The sequence below is a fragment of the Dipodomys spectabilis genome, unplaced genomic scaffold, assembly GCF_019054845.1.
Source record: "Dipodomys spectabilis isolate Male_0828 unplaced genomic scaffold, ASM1905484v1 ptg000024l, whole genome shotgun sequence".
NCBI lineage: Eukaryota > Metazoa > Chordata > Mammalia > Rodentia > Heteromyidae > Dipodomys > Dipodomys spectabilis.
In genome coordinates, this window is record NW_024870701.1 from 29,865,768 (window position 1) to 29,885,775 (window position 20,008).

The window sequence follows — 20,008 nt, forward strand, 5'->3', positions numbered from 1 at the left end:
AGACAATAAAATACCAATTTACCTATACTTATGTATATCATATCTAGCTAAAATGTGTATTGTATACATTCTGATACATTTGAATATAGCTACATATCTAATCATATATATTGCACACACATGAAACAGTGCAGCAACTAAGGCTCAGAGCAGTTCTTTGCAAGATGCTGAGTCTGAGTGATCTTGAGCAATTTTGAGGCCCAACTTGGTGCAAACTTTTAAAGTAAAACAAGCAAAACTCAAGAAGCCTTAACATGCTTGTGCTATGAGTCTACAGGGCCACCTGGCTTTTACTTACTATAATCTGCAACTTTTCTCTATCTCTATCCCCATCCAGGTCTGGGGTTTAGTTCATTTGGTTAATATTCTCCTGGTTTGGAGAACAAAACAAAGGTTTTAAAAAAAAAAAGCAAAATTCGTGGCGCAGGCCTTACACCAAAGCCCTCCAGAACCAGCACTAAGCAAAAGCTGTTTGGGATCTCGCTCTCTCCCTTGGTGCTGGAGACAGCCAGCACGCCGACCGACACGGGTTTCCAGGCCCGCGCATCACTCCGGGAAGCAGGACGGTCGGCCAGAAAGTCGCAAACGTGAGGACCTCAGAGGCAGGGGGTGGGTGGGGTGGGGAATTGGTCGGCCCCCGGTTTCCATGGCGACCGAGCCGGAAGCTGCGCTGCGGTTGGCCGCAAGGGCAGACGCCGAGGGCGGAGCCTCTCTGGAGGCGGAGCCTCCGGGGGGCGGGGCCTGAGTTACCAAGCGGCCGCGACGAGGAAGCGGAAGAGGCGGCCATGGAGCTGGCGGACGCGGAGGCGGCGGGCCCCTCGCCGGAGGCTCCCGCGCCGGCCGAGTGTGCGCCGGCGGAACCGGGCGGCCTCCCTGGGTGTAAATGAGAAGGTTGGGGCGGGGTTGGGCGGGCGGACGCCCGGGGGCGGCGGCCGTTGGGGCGCGGTTGTCCCCGCCACCCCCCACCTCCCGCGGTCTTCCCGGCCCCGCCGGCGGTGCGGCCTCGCGGTGCCTCCGCTGGTACCGGCCGGGGATGGACTCACCCTGTCGGACGGGGTGGGGCGCCCCCGCCCTGCAGAGGAGAGGGCAGCGGAAGGGAGGCGCACCTGTTCCCGCCCTCCCCCGTGGAAGGCCGCGGGCGCTCCCCGGAGGCCGCAGGGGGAAGGTGGGGCCTTGTCCGGCCTCCCGGTGGGGGGGGCTGGCCTCGACCCCGGGGGTAGGGAAGGGAAGGATGGCCTGGAACCCAGCACTAGGCTGCTGTGTCGCCTCTGCTCTGACTCACTCCCAGTCTCAGATCCCAATTTTGACCGCCCCCTCCAGGATCTCTCATTCCCTACTCTTTTTTGGGGGGGAGGAGGATCAGAAAATGAAATTGGTACCTTAATATTTACCTTCTGCCAATTTTGCCACTGATGGTTTTGTTTCAGCTCCAGTCTTTATTTTACCTTGTTATTTTTTAAATTGTAGTTAAGATGAGCAAGACTTACCTCTCATCTCTTTCACCACCCATGACATAAACCAGAATTTGTGTTCTCTGTCGATTGGTGCTGAGGATTAAACCCAGGATCTGAAGGCGAGCCACCTAAGTGCCCCACCAGTGAGCTACACCTCGTGCCCTTAAAATATTGCAACGCTAGTATTTATTGGTAGCACTCTTGTAGACCCTGGGGACTCTTGCTTTCACGTGAGAGCTGAAACAGTTCACTGGAACCCCCAGGTTGTCTTAATAATTTGTATTTCCAACGATTTATTTAAATGGAGAGACAGTACCTTGGAATAATTTTCATGGTGGTTGGAACTCAACATTTTTTCAAGTTTTCCTGCCGTTTCTGATTTATTATCAAACTGCTTTAGAGTATTCTGTTCTGGGGCTGGGAAGGTGGCTCAGTGGTAGAGCACTTGCCTTGCATGCATGAGGCCGTGGGTTTGATTCCTCAGCACCACATAAGCAAAAAGAAAAAAGCCGGAAGTGGTGCTGTGGCTCAAGTGTTAGAGCACTCGCCTTGAGCTGAAGAGCTGAGGGACAGTGCCCAGGCCCAGAGTTCAGGCCCCACGACCGGACCGCCCCCCCAAAAAAAATCATAGAGTATTCTGTTCTGCCTCATCCAATTTTAATTAAGATTTTCCCCATTATTAATGCTGGGAAAAATATAATGCACAAAGCAACACTAATTATGTAAACAAGACTGAAGAATGTATAGCTGTTGGAGTTTGATAATTTTAGATGCTTTGGTGTATTTAAAGATTTGACCCATAATGGTGAAAAATCCTTAAATCCTCATTTCCTCCTGTCCTCCCTCCCTCCCTCCCTCCCTCCCTCCCTCCCTCCCTCCCTCCCTTTTCCCCTCCCTCCCTCCCTCCCTCCCTTCCTTCCTGTGGCACTTGTCCTACGGCTTGACATCAGCGTCTAGGCACTATCCCTTTCAAGGCTAGCTAGCACTTTACCACTTGAACCACATCGCCACTTCCATCTTTTTGGTGGTTAATTGGAGATAAGAGGCTTAGGGACTTTCCGGCCCAGTCTGGTTTCCAAGTGGGATCCTCAAATCTCAGCCTCTGAATAGCTAGGATTATAGTAGTGAACCACTGATGCTCAGCCAGAGAAAGTATTTTAAGAAAGGATTGGTCAAAGATGATAAGCAGCCTGAGTCTATATGCTTTTGTTTCTTATTGTGCAGTAGTTCACGATCCATTGGTGCCAACACAAAGTTCCTCATCCAGAGTCATAGTACACGTGGATCTTGATTGCTTTTATGCACAAGTAGAAATGATCTCACATCCAGAATTGAAGGGGAAGCCTTTAGGTAATTCTTCACATTCAATAATATTTGTCTGTAGGATTATAGAGTTTGCTCCTCATGATTCGCCCTTCATTCTGATTTCTTAACCATATTAAAGCTGTTCTTAAGGCACTGCAGAAACATGATTACTTCATTGCCAAGTGTGTAAACCCTAAAAATTATTGTAGCTTGGCATTTGGACCATTGCTTATATGCAGACCATTGCTTATATGCATTGGCGATTTATGTGGAAAATGAGTTTCTCTAGTGGCAACTGGTATTTAATTGTACCTATTATCAACTGTTTTATTTTTTGGTAAACCATTACTGGAATTATATATGGCAGTATAGAGTAGTAGGATTTTTTGTTGTCTGATTTCTCTTTAATCACTAAAAATCCTATGAAATACAGTGATTATATTAGTTTTGGTTAACTTTGAGAAATAATAGTTTAATTTTTAGATGAATAATTGAGTCTCTAATTTATTGTTTGTTAGTGTTTTCTTATTAAATAATTTCTGCCCTAAGTAGATAAAACAGCTAAAGACTGAAAGTAGGATATGGAAACTAACATGAGACTCTTTTAATTAATAATAGGTTATTATTATTATCATCTAGTCCAAAACCTGATTTTTGGTTGAATTTTGATAGAGTTCATCTTCTGAGACAATTTTTTTCTTTTCATTACAGCTATAACATGGGATTAGTAGATTATATTTTAAATATTCAATTTTGCTTAAATTTCTCATAGAAATATTTATTTCGTGTAGGCGTTCAGCAGAAATACTTGGTGGTTACTTGCAACTATGAAGCTAGGGAGCTTGGAGTTAAGAAACTTATGAATGTCAGAGATGCAAAAGAGAAGTGCCCACAGCTGATATTAGTCAATGGAGAAGACTTGACCCGTTACAGAGAAATGTCTTACAAAGTTACAGGTACAAATTATGAGCAATATATTTTTTAACAGTTTTTATGTAAGATGTCTGTGTACTGCATAAATCAGTAAAATGCTTAAATCAAGTTCTATTTTCCTAAAAGCTTTTTATTTTGGATCTAGTCCACTTAAAAACATGATATAAGAAAGTCACTTTCTGGGGGCTGGAAAGGTGGCTCAGTGGTAGAGCGCTTGCCTTGCATGCCTGAGGCCATGGGTTCGATTCCTCAGCACCACATAAGCAAAAAGAAAAAAGCCGGAAGTGGCACTGTGGCTCAAGTGGTAGAACGCTAGACTGGAGCTGAAGAGCTGAGGGACAGCGCCCAGGCCCAGAGTTCAGGCCCATGACCAGAACCCTCGGCCCCCCACCCCCCCAAAAAAAAAAAGAAAAAGAAAAAGTCACTTACTCTTAATGTTACAAGAGAATGAACACTTGGAAGTGATTCTGTCATGACTATTATTTAGTAACAAAAAAGAAAATTGAGTATAAGGAAGACATTAAAGCTTTAAGTTTGTTATGAAGAATATGTTGTTTTCTAATGCACTAATAATAGTTGGGAGAGTTGTCTGTAATGTTAATAATAATTGAAATCTGATTTCTTTTTTTTTTTTTTTGGTCCGGTCGTGGGGCCTGAACTCTGGGCCTGGGCGCTGTCCCTCAGCTCTTCAGCTCAAGGCTAGCACTCTAGCTACTTTAGCCACAGTGCCACTTCTGGCCTTTTCTGCTTATGTGGTACTGAGGAATCGAACCCAGGGCCTCATGCATGCAAGGCAAGCGCTCTACCACTGAGCCACCTTCCCAACCCCTTGAAATCTGATTTCTTAAAACGTTATGATGTTATGTGTGCATGGAAAATTACAGTATAGTTAAATTCTCCCATGCTAGTTTGTGTTTGAACCTTAGTGGCATAGGGAACAGAAAAAATGGAAATGCTGTGCCCTGGTATACTGCAAATATATAGAGTTTAGAAAAATGTACAAATCAGCTTTCTATTAACTTTTTATTATTTTTACTTGTTCTCAATTTTCATATGAAAAGGTTTAGATGTATATAATACACAGAAAGCTCTTATAACTTAGGAAGAAATAAACTAAGCATGTCATGGCTGCTTTCCTAAGAAGGCTATAATTTATTCTTTGGCATCATCTTCAAGATTATATATAATTAACTATAAGCATTGATATTTATTGTATTCTATATAAGAAATTATAAGCATGGATGATTGAGCTAAAAATGTGGCTATGAGTAACTTCCCCAGGAATGTCATTTGGGGGCTTGTTTTCTTGGTATGTAGTCAGTGTGGTACAGAAAAAAGAAAACTTCCCAGTGAATGAGACCTTTTAAAAATGATTATGAAGTAATGAATATATCTATATCTATTAACAATGTATTTGATGATTGTTAAACATTAAGTTAAATTTGCACTTACATCTATGTTTCTCTATTATTTGAATCTAGAATTGTTGGAAGAATTTAGTCCCATTGTTGAGAGACTTGGATTTGATGAGAATTTTGTGGATCTAACAGAAATGGTTGAGAAGAGACTCCAGCACCTTCAAAGTAATGAGCTTTCTGCAGTGACAGTGTCTGGTCATGTATACAATAATCAACGTGAGTGCATTCACAGTCCTTCTCCTTAGTAAGTTAGTACACCTAGGTTAATGTTAGGGACTCCTTTCTATCATTCTGAAAGATTTCTGACTTGGAGGAGGTCATCTAAGATAACTAAAATGAATGACTTGTTCCCATTCCATGTTAAGCATGAAGAATTTTGATGAATTGTAGCTGTCCAGTTTTCATCTCTCTAATATACTGTTTCTTCTCAATTGTTTTTCTTTTCTCTCTCTCTGTGTGTGTGTGTGTGTGTGTGTGTGTGTGTGTGTGTGTGTGTGTGTGTGTGTGTTTGTATTTGGGTTTTTTTTTTTTGGTAAGTTATGGGGCTTGAACTCAGGACCTGGGCACTGTCCTTTTTTGCTCAAGACTATTGCTCTACCACTTTGAGTCACAGCTATACTTCTGGTTTTTTGGTGGCTGATTGGAGATCAGAGTCTCACAGCTCTTCTGCCTAGGCTGGCTTTGAACCACAGCCCTCAGATCTCAGCTTTTTGAGTAGCTAGGATTAAAGGCATGAGCCACCAGCACCTGGCTTTCATCTCAACCATAAAGTCCTCTTTAGGTTAACCTTACATTCCAGGAATTGGTTTGTTACTACATTTTTTAGATTGACTTTTAATTCTTCTACACCATCTCTAAGCAAACATTGAAGTAGATTTTGAGGTTTTGCCATTGATGAATCTTTTCCTTGGATCCCTCTGTTCCTGAGGCATTGAGACCTTCAAGTTGTCTCTCCCTTTCTAAGTTAGCACTCACAGAATCTTGTCCAGGTCTTTCACAGACCTGCTTGCTATGTGTCTTTTCCAACTTTCTAGTTAACAGTTCATATCACCTCTACCTATTATTAGCAAGAAAGCAACATGGCTCATTTCCTTCACTAAGATGTGAGTGAAGCTGGGTTGGTGATTCATGCCTGTACTCCCAGCAACTTGGGAGATTGAGATCAGGAAGGTCACCATTTGAGCCAGGTAGTGCAAAACAGTGTGCAAGAGCCCATTTCGACAAATAAAAACCTAGGTGCAGTGGCATGTCCCTTTCAGTCCAGTTATGTAGGATGCACAAATAGCTTATTTGAAAAATAATGATAGTAAAAAGGACTAGAAACATGATTCAAATGGTAGAAATGTCTGCCTAGCAAACACAAAGCCTTTGGACGAAATGCCAGTACTTACAAGAAAAAACAACAACAACAAACTGATGGTGTTTCTAGAGATAGTGGCATTTGAAAACAAGCAGTATCCAGTGAGTATCTAAATAGGTTTTCAGGTGTAGTGAATCCCATGTCATACAAAAAAAGAAAACAAGCTGCTTTGCGTTTGTGTAACAGTTGTAATACCCTTTTGGTAGTAGGACTAGATATGTACTTCTTTTCATCTCTATTTATAGGACTGTCTCTACTGTAGTTTTCCACAAAAGAAAAGAGGTAGAGCCACCATTTCTAGGAGACATGAAGCTTTTCATGTGTCTTACCATCTGTTCTCTCTTATCACTTACAAAGGCTAAATACCAACGAGGTTCAAAATATATTTCTTTATAATTCAAAGCAAACTTAATGTATTGATTAGAACATATCTCTCTACAGAGAGCTATATTTTATATTCTAAATAGAAAATATAATTTTTCCTATTTCACACTAGGTTTTTTTTTCAAGCCTACAGAAAAATTGGTAGAATTGTATAATGAATACATTTAAGTTCTTTCTTACAGATAAATCATATGTCAGTTTATCTTGCTTTGTAGAAAGGATGATTTGGAAGTCATTTGTAAACATCATTAAACTCCATCTGTAAATCCTTCTTGCTTAAGTCCTAAGGATAAAGGATGTAATTTTCATGCCAAATTTGTTTTCTGTATTCAGTTTCATAAAAGATCTCTTAAACAGGTAAAAAATTGTTTTCAGCAGCACATATTGGTGGTGTGTAAAGTTTAGATTTAGATCTTTGAAGCTATTATGTTAGCTTTAAGAAATTACTTTTTAAATTTAATGAATTTATTTTTTTTATGATGGTACTTGATCTCAGGTCCTGGGAGCTCACACATGGCTTTTTTTGGTTAGCTTTCTTACTGTAATACTTGTATGTGTATTTATAGGTAAGTGCAAATAGAAGTTACTGTCTGTAGGAATTATTAGATCAGTTTTCATAATCTATAATATTTAACCACTTTCAGCATACATTTATTATAGCTCCTTGGAATTCACTTGTGTTTGTTAAATTTATGGGATCCTACGAAGAACCAAAGGAATAATTCAAGCACAGCAGAGTAGTGTTAGTGGTTGGGGGAGGGTTTGGGTATAAACTAAGCTCTGACTCTTTAAAAATTGTTTTGTAAAGAAGAAAATTAAAATATTTTGTTGTGACTTTAAACAACATTGTCTGCTTTTGTAGCTGTGAACCTCCATAATATCATGCATATGAGACTACTTGTTGGATCCCAAGTAGCAGCAGAGATGCGGGAAGCCATGCATAATCAGCTGGGGCTCACAGGTTGTGCTGGAGTCGCTTCTAATAAACTATTGGCAAAATTAGTTTCTGGTGTCTTTAAACCAAATCAACAAACAGTCTTACTACCTGAAAGTTGTCAAGATCTCATAAATAGTTTGAACCACATAAAGGAAATGCCTGGTAAGACAAATGTATATGAAAAATATCTATTGCCTTTGTTTTATTTCATTCATCTTGAAAGTTATTAATACAATGTCATTAATTCCTAGAGGTATGTACTTGGCTCTTAGAGAAAACGATAACAAAATCTAGTCTGTGGGAAGGGATACATGGAAGTACTTTTCTGTATCAGTTTGTGAATATTTTTTTTTTTTTGTCCGGTAGTGGGGCCTGAACTCTGGGCCTGGGTGCTGTCCCTCAGCTCTTCAGCTCAAGGCTAGCGCTCTACCACTTGAGCCACAGCACCACTTCTGGCTTTTTTCTTTTTGCTTATGTGGTGCTGAGGAATCGAACCCAGGGCCTCAAGCATGCAAGGCAAGCGCTCTACCACTGAGCCACTTTCCCAGCCCAGTTTGTGAATATTATAATCTTGAAACATATGGTCTTTCATTTCCAGTCCTTGGCTCGTAGTCTTATACTGTACATTGAATCTAGAGAAGAAAGTCACATTTTGTTAAGTCTCTGGGAACCCTCAGAGTAAAATAAATAAAATAGTAGGGTTACAAATGGCTTGTCAAAGCCTCTAGGTCAACTTCTTTGTTTTAAAGAGGAAATGGATTTCTTTGAGCTCATTCCCCTGTTCACATCTTGGTGCAGATTTTTGCCATTGAAGATCAAGTGCCTGTATTTTATAGACATAATCATTAATGAATATGTTACACTTCATTTCTGTGGCATTGTTGGAAAATCTGATGTAATCTGTGGAAATCAATTTTCTAAGACAACAGAAATTTAGGTAGTAGATGTCATAGTTTCCCATTTTTGACCAATATTTGTTTGATTCTAAATTGTATTATATCTGCTTTCTTCAATATCATTTTGAAGTTTTATTGTTTTCATTCTGAAGAACAAAGTCAAGTTGTAAGAAACGGAGGACTGTATGCTAATACAAACTCTTATTTGAATTTATTTTTTGTTACCACCTATTATTACAAGCTTCTTTTCTCTTTATTACCAATTGTTGGTCTTCCTGTTTATGCTATAAAAATCTGTTGCCCCACTTTAAACCTCCTCTCCCCCAAGTTGTTGCCTAGTTTTCTGATTTTACTGTACAAGGTAACCAGATAATTGTAGAATTAACTTCTCTTTTAACTGAATAAGAAGGCATTAAATAGTCTGAGTAGAAATGACAAAATAATGGCATTTGCAGGGAAATGGATGGAGCTAGAAGGAATCATGTTGAGCGAGGTAAGCCAAGAACGAAGAGACAAACGGTACATGGTCTCCCTGATAAGTGGATGCTAAATCCAAAAGGTTAGGTGATACGACAAAACTAACAGGACTTAAGAAACAAAGAACTCCCGCTCATCTGGTTGAACCACTACTAAATATCCCCATGCTGCTGATCACAAATATGGTATATAACATGTGAACACTGTTATATATTACAGACTGTGGTAGACAATTTGCTCCAGGGAAGTTAGAATGAACTTGTGACTTTGAAATTATGTAATCATTTAATCACAATCAAAAAAAAAAAAAAAAAAACCTCGGGGAAGGGAGGGAGGGAGGGGATGGTAGGGGGAAAACAATGGAGGGAGTAACAATGTTCAAGAGGAAGTGTACTCATTACCTCACTCATGTAACTGTAACCCTCTGTATAGTAGCTTTACAATAAAAAAAAATTATTTTTACTATGGTAGAATTTACTGACTATCTCTACTTATTATAATATAATGTTGTCCGAACTTGAAAGAAATCTATATAACTCAAGGGCCATGAGTGGAAGAAAAATATCCTAATTTGCAATGGTATTAACTTAGGGCTTAAAATAGGACTGACATGTCTTAGTATTTTAAGTTTATTTTTGTTGTTATTCTTTAGGTATTGGCTATAAAACTGCGAAACGTCTTGAAGTTCTGGGAATCAACAGTGTGTGTGATCTCCAAAGCTTTTCTTTCAAAATATTAGAAAAGGAATTAGGAATTTCAGTTGCTCAGCGTATCCAGAAGCTCAGTTTTGGGGAGGATAACTCTCCTGTCATGCCCTCAGGACCACCTCAGGTACATGGCTGTCAGTTATTTTAATTAAGTACTGATTATTACAAGACTTGAGATAAGGATTTCTAGTTTTATTATCATGTTCTTATTACTTTAGTTTGCTTTTCACTTAGTACATAATCCTTTTCCTATGAGAAGGCTGATTTATTAGATTAATACATATTCTTAAATTCAGATTGAGTGTTAATACTTTGAATTCTCAATTCGTCATTTTGATTGACTACAGCTTACATCCTGTAAAACATATAAGCACATATATAAACATATATAAATGCAGTTTTTTATTTTTTTTGTTGGTTGTGGGGCCTGAACTCTGAGCCTGGGTGCTGTCCTTCAGCTCTTCAGCTCAAGGCTAATGCTCTACCACTTGAGCCACAGTGCCACTTCATGCTTTTTCTGCTTATGTGGTGCTGAGGAATCAAACCCAGGACCTCATACATGCAAGGCAAGCACTTTACCACTGAGCCAGCTTCCCAGACCAATGTGTTAGTCTTTTAAGAATGTTGTTTTCAGAATAGTCCAATAGTTGGGAAAGTTGTAATCATTCAGTTAACACTATTATTTTTTCATACATAACAAGTTCTTTACTATGTGCTTTATATATACCTCAGTCCATTTAATCTTTACAGTTCACCTTTGAGTTAGGCAGAACCTCACTGCAGTCATGCAGTAAACTTGTAGTTGGTACTAGAGCTGTGTAACTTTTTTCACTTTCAGTGTTCTTCTAGTAGAGGACAGTAACTTCTACAAAAAAAGTTAGTATGAAAGTGAGCAGCACAAGAGGCAAGTTATTTAACAAGTAATATATTGGATATTTCTTTGACATATATACTGTATATATTTCCTCAAGTTTACATTTATCTTATACATCTTTTGTAGTCCTTTAGTGAAGAAGATTCATTTAAAAAATGTTCATCAGAAGTAGAAGCTAAAAAAAAGATTGAAGAACTTCTTGCTAGCCTTTTGAACAGGTGATTGTCAGTCCATTCTGCTAACTTGTCCTGTATGTTCCTTCTGTGTGCAAGAAAAAGACTACTCTATCCTCTGTCTTGGATCTTGAAGATTACAGGAAACAATGTTCCCTAATACAGATAGATATTGCATTTCTGATAAACTATTATATATATATATAGTTATAAACTATTATGAACAGTAATATTTGCTCTTATTTAATCCACCTTCTTTTACTAGTCTTAAGTAATATACAGTTGTATTTGTGGCTCCTAACCTAGTTACCTAAAGGGATATTATGGATACTTCTTATTCCTACGCTTGTTCTAATCCTTAGGTGAGAAGGAAATAGGTTAAATTTTTCTTGGCAAGTGCAAAGTTTGCTCGCAACCTAATAGTTGCTTTGTAGTAAGAGGGAAAAATACAGAGAGAAATAATACTGTCACAATTCTAAAACTTGTTATGTGGGAACAGCTGAATTCGTCATGTTTAAGAAGAGAAAGCTAATAAAACAGTAATGGTTGAGGAAGGCAGTGAAACCTTACATCTTTACCTCAGACTATGGAAAAGAAAGTGGGAACCTGGTATTGGTGGCTCACACCTATAATCCTAGCTACTCAGGAGGCTGAGAAGTGATGATTATGGTTTGAAGCCAGCCTGGACAGGAAATTATCTCCAGTTAACCACTTATAAGCCCGAAGTGAAGGTGTGTCTGAAGTGGTAGAATGCTAGCCTTGAGCCAAAAAAGCTCAAGTTCAAACCACAGGACCAGCATACAGACACAAAGAAATTGGAGTCAAAGGAAGACACAGAAAATAGAGTGTGTAAAGGATTATAAATTTGTATTGGGATTCTGGTCCTTGTGTATATATTTCATATTACTTTGTAGAAAAGTATTTATCTCTTTTCATTTTCTCTCTTGTTAGAAATTTCTCTAGTTGGAGTGACAGATGTTTAATAGCTTAGTTTAGGTGTGCTTCAGCACTAAATGTAGAAAGGCTAACTGTATCTAACTGTTTGGGGATGATTCTAAGTCTCAGAAAATGGATTAAGTTTCCTCCAGTTTTGCAATAACATACATCTTGCCTCATGTCCGGAGCTGACTTGCAGCTCATCTTGTTGCATGCAACTGAGGCTGCCTTGTGTGCACCAGCTACATCAGGATGACTCAGGCTGGGATGGGGAGTGTACTTGTGAAACTGGGTCATGCACTCTTATTCAGTTAGATATTAGAGCACTCTGAAATGAAAAGACTGTGTATAGGGGGGAGGGAGTTGGTGTGGTGGTGTTAATGCTTTTTGTTTTAGAGTATATGATGATTCTGTAGTTGTTAAAGAAATGTCAAACTATATAATTTTAATCCATTCTCTAGGCAATAGTTTAAAATTGCTTAGGATTTAACCTCTTTCTAATGTATCACAGTTGCATATCTTACTCTGAATTGTGTAATTACTTAAAAGAACAAGTGTAGCTAGAAGATAATCAAGTCATTTGTTTGCAGGAGCTACTAAAAATATTTATTACCTTGGTTGAACATCAATCAAGAAAATTGTGATATAGCAGGAAGAGAGACAAAATTATTTACTCAAATTTAGAATTTTCATTGAGTATTAAAATGTATATTTTTCGTTTGTTTATGGTATGATTTTTAATGAATTGATGTAAAAAATGAAAGAGGAAAATATTATCCCTTAATTACACTTACTTTTCTAGTAATTACATTTTCTTCTTTTTTCTTTTTTCCTTGGTGCCAGTCCTTACCTTGGTCTTGAATTCAGGGCCTGGGCTGTCCCTGAGCTTCTTTTCAAAGATAGCACCCTACCACTTGAGCCACAGCTCCACTTCTGGCTTGTTGGGTAGTTTATTGAAGAACAGAGTCTCATGGGCCTTCCTGCCTTGGCTAGCTTAGAACCTTGATCCTCAGATCTCAGCCTCCTGAGTAGCTAGTATTATATGCATGAGCTGCCACTTCCTTTTTCATTAAAACTTTCTTTTTCATTAAAACTTTTAACATCACAACCAAGACCATTTAGATGGAATTTTGTTTAAATGCACGATTGTCTTCCTAAATGTAAGCAATTGATCTTTTATAGTATGGCTCCGATATGCAGTAATGTTAACACTAATCACTGATTCTTTCAAGTCTATTCAGAGAGTTTCCATGAGCAAAAGTTATTTTGCACAAAAACTTGTGAAACTTTTTCTCTTGTAAGTTTTAAGTTATTTCCTCTTGTCAGATGGGATGGTCTTTTAATATGTTGCTTTCATTTACATTTTAGATTGGTAAAGCAGCTTGTCTTATGATTCTGTCTATTTCTGTTCTGTTTCAGATCTTAGATTTGTAATGTCAGAGGTTTAGTGCATAGCTTCTTTAGATATTTCAGGCACCTTGGAACTTTCTTGTTTACTATTGTCTACTGTATCGTAATTGTGGTCTTATACTATTTTGTTGAAAATGAACTTTACAACTTCTTGGGGGGGGAAGGAGGAGTTGGGCAGGTGGGGATAGAAGGGATGTAGGGGAAAAACAAAGGAGGGGGTAACAGTGCTTAATAGTGAATATATTCAATTACTCATTACCTTACTCATGTAACTATAACCCCTTTGTTCAGTATCTTTACAATAAAAATATATTAAAAAGTATTTAATACTTTCTCTAATTTTCATTTCTTCATATTTTTAGGGTATGCCAAGATGGAAGGAGGCCCCATACAATACGATTAGTAATCCGTCGATATTCACCCGAGAAGCACTACAGTCGTGAGAGTCGTCAGTGTCCCATTCCATCCCATATCATTCAGAAGTTAGGGACAGGTATCACTAGTTTCCTAAGAATGTATTTGTCAGATTGAACTCTGAAGCATTTAATACTTTTATCCTATCAAATGTCTTCACTAGAATTATTATTTTTTTTAAATTGAGGCAAGGTCTCATTATGTAGCCCAGGCTGGCCTGGAACTTGCTCTGTAGCTCAGGCTGTAGGTCATTATTCTTGCCCCCACTTCCTGAGTGCTAGGAATAGGAACATTTTCCATCTTTCTTCATTATTGAAACTAATTATATAGTGTATATTTAGTAAGTAAGGAAAAGATGCCCAGTGATTTCAATTTAGTATTTTAATTTCCTTTTTTGTTTTGGCTGTACTTGGTATGAATTCAGGGCCTTCCTTGCAGTTGCTGGGCAGGTCCTCTACCATTGAGCCAAATCTATAGCCCTTTTTGCTTTTATTACTTTTTAGATTTGGTCCCCCTCTCCCAGGTGGCCTGAACATGTTCCTTCTATTTATGCTTCCTATGTAGCTGGGATGACAAGTGTCCATCATTATATCCACTTTTTTAAGTAGTTTTAAAAATTAGTATCTGTGGTAGTTTTTGAGGTTTGAGTCTATCTTTTGGGTGGTATAGTGTAGCAGAACAGCTCTCCTCGTGGTGGTAAGGAAGTGGACGCTGGGCTTTATCCTCGTATTTCTTTTATGCTTTCTGTGCCCTCAGCCTATGGGGTGATGCTGTCCACGTTTAGGATGGATGTTCTCAATCTTCTCTGGAAATAATCTGCAGAGACACACCCTGAGGTGTGCTTTACTAATCTTCTAGATGCTTCTCAATCCAATTAAGTTGTTAATCAAGATTAACCATCATGTCTTATATTAATTGTATAAAATAATGGGTTTTATTGTGTCATTTTTTACATAAGCATATAACATCTTGATCATGTTTACCTCTATTGTGCTCTTGTTCCTGGTCTTCCCACTGTGGTCTTGTTTTTTTCTGATAATAATCCCCCATCGACTGTTTGATCTTTTGAAAAGTGTAAGTTAGGACTTCTGGTTCTTATTCTAAGCATATAACTTGTATTAAGCTCAATATTAATTGTGATATAACATGCTTAGATATTCTTGAATATTTCACTCAGGAAATTATGATGTGATGACTCCAATGGTTGATATACTTATGAAACTTTTTCGAAATATGGTGAATGTGAAGATGCCATTTCACCTTACTCTTCTAAGTGTATGCTTCTGCAACCTAAAAGCCCAAAATACTGCTAAGAAAGGGCTTATTGATTATTATCTAACACCTTCATTATCAACAACTTCACACTCTGGCAAGCGCAGCTTTGTAAGTATTCTCTGTTTATCATTCAATTGTGTAAGAACAGAATTTATAGAATATAGTTATGTATTATATCTACATTTGGATTTAACTGATATTAGACATTCTTTGGGTGATACTGTTTGGATGACTTATTTGTTTATAGTGACTATTAGAGAATGGTTGCTAGCCTTAAATAATATATTGTAAACTAAGAAGAAACCATAAACATCACTAAGTAAAAGAGAAAGCTGTTACAGAGCTTCTGTTTTGGAAGTGCTACTAACCCATTTCAGATAGAGGATTATGATAGATTAACTCATAGATGAAAACATTCCCAGAAACTGGAAATGGAATCTGTTTTTGTCTGTCAGTCTATTCATAACTAGTACTTTCTTCATTTTTGTTGTTGTTGGTCATGGGGCTTGAATTCTGGGCTCTTTTGCTCAAGGCTAGTGCTATACCACTTTGAACCACAGTTTGACTTCCGGTTTTCTGGTGGTTAATTAGAGATAAGAGTATCATGGACTTTCCTGCTTGGACTGGCTTTGAACTGCAATACTTAGAGCTCAGCCTCCTGAGTAGCTAGGATTAAGGTATTGGCTACTAGTGCCCTGTGTTTTTCATAATTAAGGTATTTAAATTTTCTTAGTTTTGAAATTACATTGACTTTTGGTAGCAATATTGTTGGCTCACACCTATAGCCCTAGCTATTCAAGAGGCTGAGATCTGAGAATAAAGGTTCAGAGACTCTTATCTAAGACTAATTAGCAAAAATGGTAGAAGTGGAGGTGAGGCTCAAGGGGTAGAGCACCAGTAATGAGCAAAAAACTGAGTGAGAGCACAAGGCCCAGTCTTAAACAGTACTGGCATCAAAATAGACAAAAAAACTGTGTCAATAGAGCAGGGTCCAGTCACATTTTTATATGACTAATAAACAGTGTTGTAGCAAGTATGGGATGCTTTAAAAAATGTCTGCAATTTAAGCTGGGTGCCAGCGGCTCATGCCTGTAATCCTAGCAAGTCAGGAGGCTGAGATTTGAGGATTGCAGTTCAATGCCAGTGGGCAAGAAAGTCCGTGAGACTCTTGCCTCCAGTTAACCACCAGAAAACCAGGAAGTGGCACTGTGGCTTAAGTAGTAGAGTGTTAGCTTGAGCTGAAGAGCTCAGAGACACCTCCCAGGCCCAGAGGTCAAGCCCCACAACTGACCAAAAAGAAAAAGAAAAAAGTCTACAATTTAAAATCCTTATTTTTTTAATCAGTATAAGGTTAGCAGTGTTTTTACTTCTACTTAAATGAGAACAAAATGCTATGAAAATGATTTATTTTTTTTATTTTGTAATCCTTTTATTCAGTGTATTAACCCAAAGCTAAAAAACTATTTACTTTCCACATCTTAATCTGTAGGATGGGAATTAAGGTTCTCTAATTTACAGTGGGAGTAGAGAAATAGATACCATGAAGTAACTTTGCCTCTCTGGTACACAGTAGTTGTTCTTTTTTTACATTCTTTGTTTTATTTTAGTCAAGGTCTTGCTAAATTGCCATAACTGCTCTGGAAAGTGCTGTGTAGGCCAGGCTGGTTGCAAATGTGTAATTGTCTTCTTCAGCACTCAACCTCAAATGCTGGGATTACAGGCCTGTACTTGGGCTGCCACAACCGGAGGTTAATACCTGGGAAGTTACTGTTGCATCCAAGTTTATGGAAACTATGTTGGACTGTGTATGTACTTTGTTTTTGGCCATCTGGGGCTTGAATTTAGGATATTGAGCTTGCCATCAAGTCTCTAAACCTTACTTGAGGTCGTTAGACAAAGTCTTGCATTTTTGCCCAGTTCAGCCTAGAGCTTGGATCCTTCTGCCTGTGTCAAATGAATAACTGAAAGCACAGGCATTGATCACCATCCCTTGCTTGTTTTGAGACAAGCAAGGTTTCTCTATAGGTTGTCCTTGAATTGTATTCTTCCTGTTTGCTTCTGGAATAACTGAGATTGTAGGCATGGACTACCATGTCAGCATGTATATATTTTATGGCTCTTAAAACTGAAATTGAAGCTAAAAGCTGTAAAATTTTGTGTGAATTTGAATAGAAAATTTTGATTTTTTTTTTTTTTGGTGAGTCGTGGGGCCTAAACTGTGGGCCTGGGCGCTGTCCTTCAGCTCAAGGCTAGCACTCTACCACTTGAGCCCAATGCCACTTCTGGCTTTTTCTGATTATGTGGTGCTGAGGAATCGAACCCAGGGCCTCATGCATGCAAGGCAAGCGCTCTACCACTGAGCCACCTTCCCAGACCCATGTGACAAATTTTGATAGGTTAATTATCTCTGAATGTTTGACTACAAAAGATTGAATGTGCCGAATTGGTTTGAAACATTTTGTCAGTGAAACTATAGGCTTCTCTGCAGCAGCAGGGATATTTTACAAGACATCAGATAACTGAACTAATCTGCTCTTCTGATTATAGAAAATGAAAGACACTCATATAGAAGATTTTTTCAAAGACAAAGAAACAAACTCGAATTTTCTACCAAGTGGAAGAATTGAAAGTACAGGAACTGGGGAATCTCCATTGGACACTACAAATGTTTCTAATGAAAAAGATGTTAATGAATTTCCACTCTGTTTACTTCCTGAGGAGGTTGACCAAGAAGTTTTTAAGCAGCTTCCTGCAGATATTCAAGACGAAATACTTTCTGGAAAATCTAGAGAAAAATTTCAAGAGAAAGGAAGTTTGAGTTGTCCACTACATGCTTCCAGAGGAGTATTATCTTTCTTTTCTACAAAGCAAATGAAAGATATTCCATTAACTTCTAGAGATAATTTATCCAGTAGCAAGCAGGTATCTTCTACATATCCTTGTGAACCAGGAACCTCAAGTTCAAGTAGCAGTAATTCCTGTTATTCATCTAGCCAAAAAGATTACTCATACTATATAGATAATCGATTAAAAGATGAACGAACAAGTCAAGGACCTAAAGAATCTCAAGGATTTCACTTTTCCAAAATAAACACTACTGTATCTGTTTTCCATTCATTTCCAAATTTGCAGAGTGAGCAGCTTTTCTCCAAAAACCGCAGTACAGGCAGCCATAAGCAAACAACAACAGCCTCTCCTCAAGAAGGACTTCAAGAAAAAGGAGAGCAAGAGTCTGCTGCAGAGAAAGTTACTTTTCCACCTGAAGTTGATCCTCAAGTTTTCTATGAACTACCAGAAGAGGTCCAGAAAGAATTGTTGGCTGAGTGGAAGAGAGCTGCATCAGATTCCACATAGTGCATAAAGCACAGCCAGAACAGGGGCTTAAAATTTTAAGCAACGGAGTTATCATTGTTCTCAGATTAGTAGGATTTGCAGCTCCTCTTAATTAAACACTGATATTCAATAATGTAGAGATCCAGTGGTCATAAGAGGTACATTCTGATACAAAGCATAAAAATATAACAATAATGTAAAAATATTCTAATTTCTACAACTATTTTACTTTCCAATAAAAGGAATCTGTCAACATGAGTACATTTTTTGTAAACTAGGGATGAGGGGATGTATATACTTGCATATAAAACCTATCAAATCAACACTATGCTATAGTTGAAGACAGTTTTGTGGGTAAAATAAGGCATTTTTCTAGGATTTCACTATTAGGAGATAGCCAAATAGGATATCTGTCAACTAACTTATTACAAGCAAAAATGCTTGCCCAAAGTACTACTTATGATGGAATAAATTACCTTCATGTTTTTGAGAAGGTCTTACTTGCAGTTCAGGCTGACTTGTAGCTCACAGCCCTCCTTTGTCCTAAATGCGGGGTTGTTGGCATGTGCCACTACGCCCAGCTAATAAGTTGACTTTTAAAACAGCAGAACAATACATAATGCTTTAGTGTTTCTTCAGACATTTAGTTCTACTACAATGTTCATGACATAGGGGACATTGAACAAAGAATGCAGGGTGGGGAATTAGGAGTGGGAAGTCCCCACACAGGGTCACTAAGGGAAAGAGGGACACCAGGAACGCAAAGCGAAGGAGCAGGGATTAAATCCATTTCTTTTCACCCCATTTTTGTAGCGTCTAGAAGCAAGGCAATTAGACTTTTTTTTTCATCTCTTATATTGGACTTAGCTAAGAATGTCACACCAACAAAAAATAGGCCATTACAAAATTAGAGGGTCACCCCTTTCTCCCTTTTATACTCTTTGCTTTTCCCTGCCAGGTTAAAAATTGGACGTAAGGTCAAAGACATCCTATAGTTTGTAGAATGCAGCACAAAGTTTGACCTTATTTTTGTGTTTTTAAATCTATGTTGGTATATATAAAATTACTAAAATTTTAAAGAATAATTTTCATAGTATAAAGTTGGACTATTAAAAAAGTGTATACCAAACATAGTGTATAATATAAATTGAAGCAGAAATAATTGGGATTTTATAAGAAGTTTGTGTGTGTGTGTGTGTGTCTGTCCTTGGGCTTGAATTTGGCCTGGGTGCTGTGCCTGAACTTCAGTGGTCAAGGCTAGCATCCTGCCACTTGACCAAAACTCCACTTCCAGCTTTTTTTTTAATATATATATAAATTGGATGAGTCTCATGGGCTTTCCTGCCCAGGCTGGCTTCAAACTGTGATCCTTAGATCTCAGCCTCTGAGTAGTTAGGTACAGGCCTGATGCAGTGGCACTCAGCTATAGTATTCTTTAGCCTTAGCTAAACTATACTGTTCTAAGTTCAGTGTCTTCACATTTCTGATGTAACACCTTAGTGAAAATAATGTGGGCACATGTACTCACAGTATCTGTTTATTACTAAGGTATTGTCAAATTTGTTATTTGGCTCTGAGTGGGTCAAATACTTCAGTGTCATCTCTGGCATTCCATAAGATTGCCGGGACATTTTATGACTGTGTAAGCTGCCATCATACCAAGTACTAATGATTGCAGTATTAAGTGTGATGCACATTTAGATTTATTAACATCTGAATATT

General features: G+C 38.3%; 1 protein-coding gene across 3 annotated transcripts; it reads left to right on the top strand.

Moving 5' to 3' along the window:
- The first annotated feature begins 759 nt into the window (after nt 1-759).
- On the top strand, nt 760-18,539 carry Poli (DNA polymerase iota). Of its 3 annotated transcripts, none has more exons than XM_042675150.1 (10): nt 760-879; nt 2,679-2,804; nt 3,551-3,715; nt 5,174-5,326; nt 7,717-7,953; nt 9,817-9,995; nt 10,872-10,963; nt 13,627-13,757; nt 14,856-15,061; nt 17,501-18,539. In XM_042675150.1, the coding sequence occupies exons 1-10, from the start codon at nt 786-788 to the stop codon at nt 18,305-18,307; spliced, it is 2,190 nt and encodes a 729-aa protein (XP_042531084.1). In that variant the 5' UTR covers nt 760-785; the 3' UTR covers nt 18,308-18,539. The 3 variants fall into 3 exon arrangements, with proteins under 3 accessions (XP_042531084.1, XP_042531085.1, XP_042531087.1); XM_042675151.1 differs by having other exon boundaries at nt 789-891; XM_042675153.1 differs by having other exon boundaries at nt 789-891; nt 2,682-2,804.
- Nucleotides 18,540-20,008: the final 1,469 nt, after the last annotated feature.

Bases quoted from the DNA above. Each gene is read 5' to 3' on its own strand.
- Poli (XM_042675150.1), top strand. From the start codon at position 786: ATGGAGCTGGCGGACGCGGAGGCGGCGGGCCCCTCGCCGGAGGCTCCC. The intron at 2,805-3,550 runs GTAATTCTTCAC...TATTTCGTGTAG, and splicing joins ATTGAAGGGGAAGCCTTTAG to GCGTTCAGCAGAAATACTTG. The intron at 15,062-17,500 runs GTAAGTATTCTC...TTCTGATTATAG, and splicing joins ACTCTGGCAAGCGCAGCTTT to AAAATGAAAGACACTCATAT.